Genomic DNA, 13252 nt, shown 5'->3' with positions numbered 1-13252 from the left:
GGATTACTGATATTACAGACATCTGTTCACACCATCCATGCAGAAATGGCGGAACTTGTGAAATAACTTATCCTTTTTTCACATGTTCGTGCCCTCGTGAATGGAAAGGAAGGTTCTGTGAAGGTAACTAAGTTAAAGCTTATTAATAATGTAACATATATAACCTTTCTATTGAAAATTGCATATTTTTATCTATTCACCAGGTGTATGGCGAACACACACTGAATGACACATTTAACACGCCTTAGTTACTGTCAGGTGTAAGGCATTCATGTCTTGCCTGTCTACAATTTATTTTAAAATGCTGCTTTTGTGTTTCCTTGTCGACTGCGATGACGAGATGACGATTTTTATATTTAGATTTAGTTCATGTACATATATGCTGTATACGTACTTTGTGAAAACTATTACATACATTACCTTGAGTTTGTACTATACCAGTGGCTGATCACTGTGCAAGTAATCCATGTCACCATAATGCGGTGTGTACAAACAACCATCACAGCATTTTTTACGATAGTGGATATACGTGCGAATGTCCAGCGGGATGGACAGGAACAAATTGTGACACAGGTACATGTGTTTTCATATTGCTTACATGTTTACTTAAAAAAAAAACAACACAAAGATGAATTCAATAAGCATGGACAACAAAGATATTTGGTGAATATCAAAATAGAACTCGAAAGAAGTGCATAGAGCCTAAAGTGGTAATGAAATATGCAGAATTTCAGTAAATTTTTGATACAGGCACTAACGAAAAATTGCTATTTACTAAATAAAGCATTTTCTTGTCTCGTGCTGATGTGCAAACTTGTATGTGTAAAAATGTAAAAACAGAGCGACATGCATTAACACTGTTGGAAGTTTTGATTGTCGGTGTAAAAGTTGTTGGACTGGATCACAGTGTGATAACGGTTAAACAACATACCCGTATTTATTAAATGTAGCTATAACCTCTTTTTTTCTTCTTTTTGTCTATGCCAGACGTAATTGCACTTCTTCTGCTGACTTTTTACTCGTGCGATTGATCATATTATATATCTGTTTCCATAATAATGTAAAGGTCCATGAAAAAGGAAAATTATATACATAATATATGTGTATATAAACCTCTCCATGACCTAAATTATAATTAATTATAACTTATAATCGACAGCTTTATATACATTTTGGTACCTTATACCTCTATATTCCTCCAACCAATTACTTTTCCAATATAAATCAGCAATTTGTTTTAATCTAAGTTTATAGAATTTCAACATTAATTGAGAAAAATTGTCAATATACATTAAGATCTTAAATCCTCTCGATTGAAACGTCATTTTGCAGATGTTGACGAATGTGCTAGCAACTCGTGGCAACATTTATCCTCTTGTATCAATTCTCCCGGATCATTCACCTACAACTGCTCCTCTGGATGGACTGGACCAAACTGCGAGACAGGTCAATGTCTTTATTCAGATTTTGTTTTTGTTTTCAAATTTGTTATGAATTAGTTATGTTTGATATAGCGTACTAGATTCTGTATTCCAGGGGATAACGTAGCCGTTGTTACAGTGCGGTTTAATGGTATTGACAGGAATAATAGAATTTGCAATTTTTTTTATAATGGACATGTTGAGACTGATTATCATTTGTATCTGCTCCAGATTACATGCATTATACGAATAAAAGTTTTTTTGTGGCGACGCCGTCTAAATTCGTTTTCGTTACCTATGCCACGTGACTTCAGTTTGCGAATCAAACTACTTGATAACGCATTATAGATAATTTATCAAAGTGGAAGATTTATGTAACACTCTGCCTGATTGGACGAGAGTGTCAATTTCTTTCACTCGGTTGAATGTGCTACGCTGAGTGAAATGTAGACAAAGCGTTTATCGTAAACGACGCTGTTCACAGTTTTAAAGCTAACTTTGGCTCAGTATATTTAGCAAGAATATTGATATATCTCAAAATGATAAGTTAGTTTAATAAATATGATAAAAACCTGTTTAAATACCAACATATATCAAATTAAAGAAAGAGCTGAGTACGGTCTGCGTATCACATGAATAAGGGTGTGATAAGAGTATTTTATGTAGAGAAGTGCACATTTAAAGATTTTCCTTGTTACAATTGTCGTCTGTATATGAAAATGTTTCTTGCTTTTGTGACTTATTCAGATTGCATATTAAAATGAGTACTTGTTTGCTTTGATATATTTGTTATATATTATTTAACTGATTTATTATACATGAATATTTTTCTTTAGTATGGTATGCAAATACTGAACTCAGTTGAAATCTGTTTTATTATATATATGCTATATAATGACTGAATCTCATCACACTGATACGAAGGTACGCTGCATACAGTTTATCTATGTGATATGACTACGGTCAAACTTTACTTGTATGTTTTGCTTGACCTTCACTTTTTTATAGGTGTGACGTCATTGTCCAAAGATGCATGAATAGCGAATATGCTATTTGTTAAAGCGGGGTCAGTTAACCTATTTTAGAAATAAATAAAAATAATAAATAAAAAAATCCTTTAATCGATTTTTTCTCATGTATTCTTTCTTCTTGTCGTTCGCAATTCTCATGTATTCTAATCAAACTTGATTTGTAGCATCTTTATTAGGCCCGCAGCCAACTTTGTTCAGCTGGGACATTTCACCCCTTTTAGGGGCTGCTAGAGCTAAAACTAGAAATGCTTTTATACAGCGTCTCATAAACAGCTTGGTGGATCTTTGTCATACTTGGTCTGGAGCATCATTATAAGGTCCTCTTCCAAATTTATTTATATAGGAACTTGGGCCCTACTAGGGACCACTATAGCTAAAAGTAGATATGCCTTTCTTCGCATTAACCACTAAAATGTAATGGATTTTTATCAAACTCGATGTGTAACAATATTGTAAGGTCTCCTGCTATTTTGTTACAAATGAGGATAGGGACCAATTTAGCTAAAAATATAAATACGTTTAATGACCTCTTCTCATGAACCGCTTCATGAATCTTCAACAAACTACTGTTGTAATTATTCGTCTAAGGATAAACGAAACAAAATTGCAACCCTACGAAACCTTTGCGAAAAAATTAAAAGAGAACCATTTAAATTGTTAAAGTGCGGTGTTTAGTTTTGCAATTTGAAAAATGTTAGATGAAAGATGGATGTTAGATGAAAAATTCATAAACTTCTTTCCTTATTACAATTCGCAGACTATCATTTTTAAAGATATTTCTTGTTAATATTTGGCCTAATATTGGCATATTTAATCGTACGGTCAAACCTGTGATAAAAACCCCCTCTGAACAGAGACCACCTGGCTCTAAAGACCACATGTTTTGTTTCTCACTTAAACATTTGCAGTGTACTGTAACCTGTAAATAAGGATCACTTCCCAGTAAAGACCAATTATTGTCTCTCCCAAGGGTTGTCTTTATAGACAGGTTTGACTGTTTTGTAAGTTCAAAATAAAATAGAGTTTTGCAATACAAAGATGCAAAGTACATAAGAGCGGCATAAAACATAAGAAAAAAATCTTTAACATATGTGAGCTGTATTTTTCTGAAGAAAATATTATTTATCCTTATGACTATGCTCGTGTTTCTTATGTAACTAGATATGTGTAGTGTATTACATGCTATTTGAGGTAATGCTAGACTTGTAAAATGTATTGATATGCTCATATTGTCTGGACATATTTCACGTTTGTTTCATATTTTCATGACCAATAGCTTTGTATAGATGTATATATGTCGATTGCCAAAGTCGAGTTGGTTCTAGTCGAATTGTGCTATTTATGTACTAATCATTGAAAGAAACTTGACTGTTGAGCAGATCGATGAAACACGTTGAATATTTGAGTGAATCATTTATAATCATTCTATATACGAAGTAAATACTGCACCTCACCAAATATCCAAATATATTAGTTTTATCAGGTAAACCATATGTTTTCACTTACAACAATTACAAAATATGTTGGTGTTTTATCTTTATTGTTATTCACAGACTTTTATCTGTGAAACAATTTTTGTATATTCTAGACATAGACGAATGCACAATGGGCTCGATATGTAAACACGCGTCCTCTTGTACAAACACTGTAGGTTCGTACTCTTGTAAATGCTTATCTGGATGGACGGGACCCCAGTGTGATTTAGGTAACATTCTCAAAAAAGAAATCAATTGCTTTTGTTTATATGAAACCTGACTTCGCATGAACTCATTTAGATTTAGTTAAACTACAAGATAAAACGCAACGTATACAATCATTATCATCATTACTGAGTACGTAAACACGCGTTAATATATAAATATTTGGAAGACAATAGATATCAAAGGGACTAGCCCTCATATTTTGGTGGAAACAATTCGCTCAAAAATCCATAAAGTAAGTAATCTGAAACTGATTAGTTATACAAATTTATTAACATGGGATTTTGTAAATATTTTATAATAATCAAACGGGTTTCGCAGAGGGTAATAAAATTTACATTTTTCTTGCAATTGTATCAATATCGCACTTGTTTAGTTTCACCCATTTTAGTATCATTAATACATTCTACATAAAAACGTACGCCAAACTTGATGGGAATTAAAATGTTTTAAAATCACCAAAACCGGTGGCGAGTAGCATTTAACATTTATTGAAAGCCACAAATATGCAAAACTGGAACTCTATCGAACATTTTCATGAAGCAATGTCTGTTTACTCTAAAAACCTTCTTGATCGCCCTGGTCTTCCTTTAAAGATGTTGACGAGTGTGTAAATAATCAATGCGAACATGTGTCATATTGTACTAATACTCCTGGAACATACATCTGCAATAGCTCCTCTGGTTGGACAGGACCCAATTGCGACTTAGGCTGATATATACTTAAGATCAATTATTCTGATTGAATAGAAGCAGAATAAATCATCTAGACATAAAATACCCTAGTGCAAGGTTTAATCACTATTACTGAATTAAAATATTACCTTGAAGTCTTATCCACGACTGATTATAATTTAACATTCACTTTTTATAGCCTAATCGTCAAGAGCATGACCAGGGAACCACAAGGTTAAATCACATTTATTGCCATTACCTCTGTCATTGTGCAACTAAAATCCAAAAGAGTCTTGTTTATAGAAAGAAAAACTAATTATCGAAAACGGGAAATTCAAAAAATAATCTCTGTCCTTTTTTGTCAAGTAACGGAATTGTATAATGATAAAGTATTAAGCTGGTGCTATGAGACGTAACTTATTGTTCATTTATTAACCTCTTATCAATAAACTTATTCAAAGAAAGTCTGCAGTTTATTTTTACTTTCTTGCATTGTATGCTTCCAAAGGAAATTGTAGAATTAGAGTTTGTATTGATGGCTCTGCTTTGAATATAACCTGTCTTAGATTAAACCGTCTTTGCATTAACTTAAATGATAAGAAATGTCCTGCTTGGGTTTAATGCGGTTTAATGTGGCAACGAACCTGTAAATTTACCTTATTTATCAGAAACGTACTTAAACTTGAAAAAGAAAATGTTTTCTCAAGTTCAAAGTTATAAACAAATTTTCACGGTATGTGATGTCAGAAAAGTACTATTAAATTTGTGTTTATTTGTTCTTGTTTGGTTTGTAGCACCGACACAATTAAAGGTCATATTGCAACTTTCTAGCTTTTAATGGTGAAAGAAGACCCCATGTGCCCCAATGCAGTATTTGATTACGGGCGGGCACCTGGGTATAACAAGTGTGCCGGTGGTCTAGTGGTAACACGCTTGACTGTCAATCCAGAGGTCAGGGGTTCGAATCCCGGTCCAGGCACTGGAAATTTCTGAGATGCTCTTCAGCATCTCCCACCTAACTAGTGGCCTGTACTGGTTCTTCCAAGGAATAAAGGCTTTGCGTGTATCAGTGCTATAAACCGGGACGTTAAAGAACCAGACTGTTTATTCGCAAAGAGCTAGGCGAAGTTAGCCGCACAAGCCCGTATCTCTCTCTGTTCTCTGTCTGCTCTTGGGGCTTTATCGCAGTCTGTCCCTCTGGTCAGATTGCTATGTGTCTGTACTCCGTGCTCTGTGAATTTCGCGCCCTGTGTGGCGGCGTTTGCTATATGTAAAGCGCCTTTCAATGTGTTTATCATGAAAAGGGTGCTATATAAATCTGGTATAATAGTAACAACCGACCTTCCGTAAGCCAGCTGGATTGTTTCCTCACATGAAGAATTCTACGCCCAAGTGAGGCTCGAACCCACATCGGTGAAAAGCAAGTGATTTGAAACGGGCGACCTTCTCCACTCGGTCACGGAGGCCTCTTTATCGAGATGTATTATTTGAATAATTAAAGTACATGCCAATGTAAACCCGTTTCATTGTAATACCGAAACTAGTGGAAAACACACAAAATTGGTAAGGCCATTGACTTCGATAAAAGTACTGCTGGTAATGTTACATGTAAATAAGTCAACCAGATGACTTACGGAAAGTCGATGGTTCTAACCAAGTGCCTTTTGGGGCCTAAAATGATACTCAGAAGTACAACACTACAGGTCTTCCACTACCACAAAATTAGAACAGAAGCTTTTAATGACCTATATTTTGCACTGGTGTGATTTATTTCTTAACTAAAACAGAACATTTAGACATTTTATAAGTCAAATTGACTGACATCTAATATGACAAATATTGCTCTAGAATTTATATACAATATACAATTACATATATTTGAATTATTAATAAAAAATCCGAAAGACATTATTAATAAAGTCGCTATCTGTAGTTATATTCTCTTATATAAAAGAAGCTGTTATATTAGATATTGAAACACAACGAGATCTGCCGATTACTACATGCATCTGAATGTTGAAGTTGACATGTTTCTAACCTCTAAGTTATCCCTTTAATCTAAATCTTCTCAGATTTTATTTGTCCACTACAAAATAATTGATCTATTAAAAGCGATTTTGTGAAGAGAGAACACTATTGTCTCATGCAAAATACTGTCCAAACACGTTCCGAGCGTTTAACTTCAAGATAACCTTAGTTTTACATAAACTGATATTTCATGAACGTGCCTCCGAGACGAGACTTGGAAACTCATTCGAGATGGCCGGAAAGCGGGTTTGAGAGATCGAATTCAATAGTATATATAATTACCTTATTATCACTCCTGAAGATCTGCAAAAGCAACGAAACCGGTAGAGTAATTATACCTTTGATCATATATTTGTAGATATTAACGAATGCATTAACAACCCGTGCAAACATAGTTCCCACTGTACAAATACCCCAGGATCGTTCACTTGTAGCTGCTTATCTGGTTGGTCTGGATCCATGTGTGATATAGGTTAGAATCGTTATCTAATTATTTGTTATTCACAAGCATTCCTTATTTGATTTATACAGGTTATCAGTCACTTTTGACAGTATTTCGTGTTTCAGATTTGTGAGAAATGATACAACCGGGATATCCCTTGATATGACTAAGTTTCACATTTTTCCTATGTAAGTTACAATTCAGTATGGAATTATGAGAGAAAGAGGAATCACTCTAAACATACTGTTTATCCAATCATGTTGGCAGATTTCGACGGTTCATTATACCAGATATATCACGCCATTTATAGAGCGATGTTTACTCGATAAGTCTTTAGTTTGCTTTGAAAAATACTCAATGTCCCTGGCTAAAATAAAACCATGTTACTTAAATTAAATACATAACACCTTTCTTGTTTGTGTTTTCAAAATTGAAAATAAATTTCATACATTGCATACATATCCAAATTTTGATCTTATTCAGATATCGATGAATGTGCGTTATATCACTTTTGTCAAAACGGGGCAACATGTACAAATTTTCCTGGTTTTTTCAACTGTACATGTCCGGCTGGATGGACCGGTACACAATGTGGACAAGGTAATAATATTATTACCGGAATTTAGCGAATAAGTGAAGGGCTTTCTAAAATCCTGGCCTATTTTGCTGGGCCCTTAAGAGTGTTCCATCGTAGGCTTATCTTCATGCGGCTTTGGTTTTTAACATAAATTTACAAGAGCATCTTAAAATTTTACCTAATATGCCTTCTGTTGTCAATGCTTGTGTTGGGGATTCAACTGGCAGGGATTTTATTTACGTAGTCATGCAACTTAAGGTCATGTTTGGGTAACAGTGCAATTTACACTCTCCACTGGTATTTTTGCCGTTTACTTTGGAATATGTGTGGATATTACATCTAAGTCAAGGACATATCCTTTGGTTTTTATCACATGTTGAATGATTAAAAAAATATGAAATTATTATGATAGTATATTTAAGCATTAATATTTATTTTGCAGTAATGAATCAGTGTGATAGTTATCCATGCAAAAATGGGGCATCATGTTACGGCAATCAAACCATGTACACGTGTCACTGTACACCTGGGTACACCGGAGCAGTTTGTGATAAACGTAAGATTGATTTTAAAGCATTTCCTATGTGGTCAAAATTATTGCCTATAGAGCGGCCGGTACACTGTACTATGTAGTCTCTGAGTTATTGCAGATGATATCCTTATTAAACCGATACAATTATGACAACAATTTTTAGAGTCTCCATAAAACGTTGAATATGATTTTGTTGTGAGCCGAAAACTGTGAAAAAGTCAATGTTAACATTGTTTGGTGATAACATGCCGCAGTGTTGAAGACGCCTCGTGTACTGAAGGAGAAAACGGAGTGACCGACAGGCAGATGTTATACCACATACAGGAAACACGTAAAATGTACAATAGAAATATATCATAAACATTAAAAATTTGATTACTTGATTTCATTTACAAGAACGGAATATGGTTGGCATATCAACAATAAATCACTTGCGCAATTTGTAATTTTGTCGGTCAAGTTCTGTAGTTCATTTCGCAATTAATCCGATAAGTATGAATCGATTGAAACGTTAATCAATGCAGATGAGAAGTGCGTACCAAATATTGATGACGTAGTAAACACTAGTAAACTAAGGAAATTTTTTTCAGTAAGTTTATTGCGAATTTGGTGTGTTTTCACGAAACAACTAATCGTATTAAAGATGTTATTACTGTTCAATGCCTATTTACTATTCTTGCATCATGAAAGTTAACAACATGCCGCATAAGCGTTTGATTTACCGGACAGAGCAAATATTTTGTGCTCGTTCCAATCTTGTAAACAAGTATACAGACGATATCATTTAGTGGTTATGATAAAAATACCCATTCTAGAAGTCAACTGCGGCAGTGGTCTAAAGAGCTTAGGCGCTGGTTTAGAAAACTCTGTTTTTATCAGGGCTGCGAATTTGCTCTCAGTTGTAGACATTGTTTTCAACTTATTTATTTTTAATTTTACATTATTTTCATATTCTTTCCACGATATAATCTCAAGAACAAATAAAATATCATTCAAAGAAACAAAAAAGAAAAATGATCGTCCTTAGTAGGAAGCGAACTCGATGGTCTGACAAAAAGATATTTCTGAACCAGCGCCTTAGCTCTCTAAGCCACCATGGCAGTTGACTTTTAGACTGAGTATTTTTATTATAAACACTGATATATCGTCAGTGTTCCAGCTCTTTTGGAAAATTTTGTGCTTGGATCTATTCTCGTATTCTTTTGACAAGCCATTTATATTGAAATGCTCGGAGTTCTTTGTTATTGCGCGCAGAGCTTCCATCTTGAATTTTTGTTCGAATAACGTCATATAATTATTGGTCCTGTCATCGGAAAGACCCGCCGATTAAATATGCAAAACCTTGCAGTATTTTGTCACCTTTACATAATACAAAACGGTTTTTTGCGGCGATTATTTTTCAAAGGATAGAGTGTCAATATAGACCAAATATATTCTGTTTCTGTACCATTTACAGAGCTCTACAATCTGACACTGTTTCGTGGTCTTCTTTTTAAAGAAAATAATGCTATTTCGGAGAAATCATTGGATTTAAAGTATTCTTTCAAATTTCACCTTTTCATTATCCGTATTATTCAGCTACAAAGCGTATTGGAAGGCTAAAATGCTAACAAAAATATACTGTTTAACCTTTAGTATAGATTACTTGGAAAACCATTCAAATATAGTATTATTTCAACAGGGTTGCCAGAGTAAGGATGATTATATAAAGTTTGTAGAACGTTTTTCAATCTCTGTTGCTTTTTTTGACAAAAGATATTTCAACCTAGTGTGTTTGCTGGCCTTAGAAATAGGCACCTCAGAGTAATTTTATTGCTCAAGTTATGGGTTTGTACCCTCCGTGGAAAATAATCCATATTTCTCAAATCTTAAAAATTGGAATCATGAAGTTTCAGGTTGTACCAGAAATCAAACTTTGACGTAGTAATGTTACTTTGTTCTGGTTCTTCGGGATAATCGGGCCAGTTTAATTCTTACCTTATACTGGCGGTCATAACGGATGCTAAATAACATTTCTTTGTTCTATTCGAGTTTGCTTTATTTCGCAGCAGATGTTTGTGGAACCAAAAACCCATGCCAAAATGGCGCAGCGTGTACCACTGATCAAAATGGCCAGTACACATGCAACTGTTTGTTGGGATGGTCAGGTCATCACTGCGATACAGGTAAATTGTTGTTTTTTTATATCTGGTTGAACTTTGTGGATAAGCATACATGCACTTTTAGTTCAAACATCTTTTTTTATTCATTGACAAGTGAACGGTTTTCATAAATGTAATCAATTTATTTTAATATTATTTCATAACTGATATAATTGGCTCACTTAAACATGAAGTTGTACAAAATTAATGAGTGTTCATTGTTCTGCCTACTATGGACTTCCCACACTCAGAGAGTCGGAGCAACTTCCTAAACAGGGACTGCATACAAGAAATAATGTGTTTATATAATGAACGGACCAAGTATACAAATATCCAATTGTGATTTTTCCTTTTTTTCAATGCTAGCTGTATTTTCATATTTCAACTTTCACTTTTCTGGACCTTTCACTCTGTCTATTTTCTCGGCGATTTTAATACAGTATTGGCCGACTTGATACAACATTACCGGGAAGTGCACTAGTTGTTGCTGTTTATAATATATCCAAATTGTCGTTTTGTTCATTATATTCAACTACAAACCAGAGGTAAATTACCTCTACTGGTCTAAAAACAAACCATGCGCTTACTATTCATAATGTAATATTGTGTTCTGCTGTACAAACTACTCAATGATAAGTTTATCGTCTACACCTCTCTACTTTGAATTTGTAATTTCGTTCGTTCGATTGAACCCCTTGTTAGCGTAGACCGGCTTTCACTTTCCGTTACTGTTCGTTACTCAAAACGAGTGTTCTAAACATTTTTTTCATGTTTCCAATTTTACTCTTAGATTTTTTTATATGTGTTTAAGTACTATCTAAACAATCTCTTTTTTGTATCGTTTTAATATACTGCACTGCTGTTTATAATATATAATCATAATAAGAGATGTCAAACTATATACATATATGTAAATCAAGTGGCAAATTTCAGTTCTTCAGAGAATGTGTCAAAATGATATTTGTGCAAAGGTTAAAAGTGAAGTATTTCATTGCAAAACAGTTAATTCTATTTTCGTCACAGAGGATGTTTGTGCAACAAGAAACCCATGTCAAAATGGCGCGATGTGTACAAATGTCCAAAATGGCCAGTACACATGCAACTGTTTGTCGGGATGGTCGGGTCTACATTGCGAAATAGGTAATAAATTACCAGGTTTTTTTTGTCGAACTGTTTACCTTAGTTCGAACGAATGAGGAACGCAATACAGAGTAATTTAGCCGTAATCGTATTTTTATAAATTTACTACTAAATTGTCAATTGCATTGTTTTTACATTGAAATCTGCTGCGTTACAGAAAATTGACATATCTATGAAAGGTTCAGTGAGGGAAAGCGTTAACTTTACTTACATTATTATTAAACTGATTTGTTCAAATTTATTTCCAAAATGGTAATTTAGGTCTGTTATAATTATACTCGAAAGGTATACCGAAACAGTGCGGTCACCTTTGTTCTCTGGAGTCTGTTGTAAAAGCTTCATCTGTTAACAATGCAAAAGCTGCCGCTTGTAGTACATCCTTTGCTTCTAACGAAGCCCTACTCATGCAGTGTTGCGATGTTGATGAATCAAGTCATTGGATCAAAGGTTCTAAGGTATAAGCTGTGTAGATTATTTTTAATGAAATGCTTTAATTCTTTCTAACTTAATATTTGCATAAATTTTTGTATCTTTGCATTTTTTTCTTTACTTTTGATGTACTGTTAGCATTTGCCGGTATTAGTTCCATCGCAACTTCTTAATACATTTTGCATTGGCGAATTTTGCAATGGTGAACAGATTGTAAACAGACAAAGTAAGTATACTTACACATTGAGACGCAAGAGGCTGACCATAGACCTCTATGGATTTATTTATTTATTTTGTCGGATTTAACGTCGCACCGACACAATTATAGGTCATATGGCAACTTTCAATTTTTTTTAATTGGTGGAGGAAGACACCAGGTGCCCCTCCGTGCATTATTTTATCATGAACAGGCACCTGGGTAGAACCACCGACCTTTAGTAAGCCAGCTGGATGGCTTCCTCAGATGAAGAATTCAAAGCCCCGAGTGAAGCTCGAACCCGCATCGATGAGGGGCAAGTGATTGAACTTTTATGAAAGTCAAAATATTGTTTCGGAACTTGAAAACAGAATACTTGTTGATATTTTTTTCAGAGTAAACCAAAGATAATTTCTTTTTTCTCTCTCAAAATATTTTTGTTATACTTATGTTATTTAAAACTAATAAGAGCAATACGACATATATTCTGTCGAGAAAGTTGCCTAATTCCACATGAAATAACTAAATGCAAGTTTCTTAAAGCGGCATGCCTCCAGATCGTTCGACAAAATTTGTTATTTTGGGAGATCTTGAAATAAATGCTATATTTCTTAAGAAGGCTTAAAAGTTAATTACAATTACCTACAAACATTATATTACGTAAACACATGAGAATTTGCTGTTTTTACTACTTAGTTTGTCACGCTTTTACTCCAGGTAAACTGTCTCGATTACAAATTTCTATATTTTGAAGTCATTATTCACTACTTCAGCTATAACGCTATTGGTTACGACGATGGGAAAATGTTTTTAGTGCCGCGGCGGTCCGGAGTTTGATTCCCTGCATGTTCAACTTTTCTTCTTGATTTGGATTTTTTAAAATATTTTAGAAACAAAAAATCGTATTCTAATGTTCATAATATGATCAAAACTACAATTTA

General features: G+C 34.1%; 1 protein-coding gene across 4 annotated transcripts in view; it reads left to right on the top strand.

Annotated features, from left to right (window-relative positions):
• The window catches only part of LOC123537969 (fibropellin-1-like), a 36825-nt gene that overhangs the window by 8294 nt on the left and 15279 nt on the right, over nucleotides 1-13252 (top strand). The window contains exons 4-13 of one of the 4 annotated variants that reach the window (XM_053530588.1): nucleotides 19-123; nucleotides 442-573; nucleotides 1333-1446; nucleotides 4041-4157; nucleotides 7213-7326; nucleotides 7780-7896; nucleotides 8316-8429; nucleotides 10457-10570; nucleotides 11570-11686; nucleotides 11972-12141. In XM_053530588.1, the coding sequence (XP_053386563.1) occupies nucleotides 19-123; nucleotides 442-573; nucleotides 1333-1446; nucleotides 4041-4157; nucleotides 7213-7326; nucleotides 7780-7896; nucleotides 8316-8429; nucleotides 10457-10570; nucleotides 11570-11686; nucleotides 11972-12141 (1214 nt within the window). Of the gene's footprint in view, nucleotides 1-18; nucleotides 124-441; nucleotides 574-1332; nucleotides 1447-4040; nucleotides 4158-7212; nucleotides 7327-7779; nucleotides 7897-8315; nucleotides 8430-10453; nucleotides 10571-11569; nucleotides 11687-11971; nucleotides 12142-13252 lie in introns of all 4 variants that reach the window. The other 3 variants (XM_053530587.1, XM_053530590.1, XM_053530589.1) reach the window with 3 other exon arrangements.

Source organism: Mercenaria mercenaria, chromosome 18 (genome assembly GCF_021730395.1).
Source record: "Mercenaria mercenaria strain notata chromosome 18, MADL_Memer_1, whole genome shotgun sequence".
Classification (NCBI taxonomy): domain Eukaryota; kingdom Metazoa; phylum Mollusca; class Bivalvia; order Venerida; family Veneridae; genus Mercenaria; species Mercenaria mercenaria.
The sequence above is the reverse complement of the archived record's forward strand: the minus strand, read 5'-3'. Positions and strand labels throughout refer to the sequence as shown.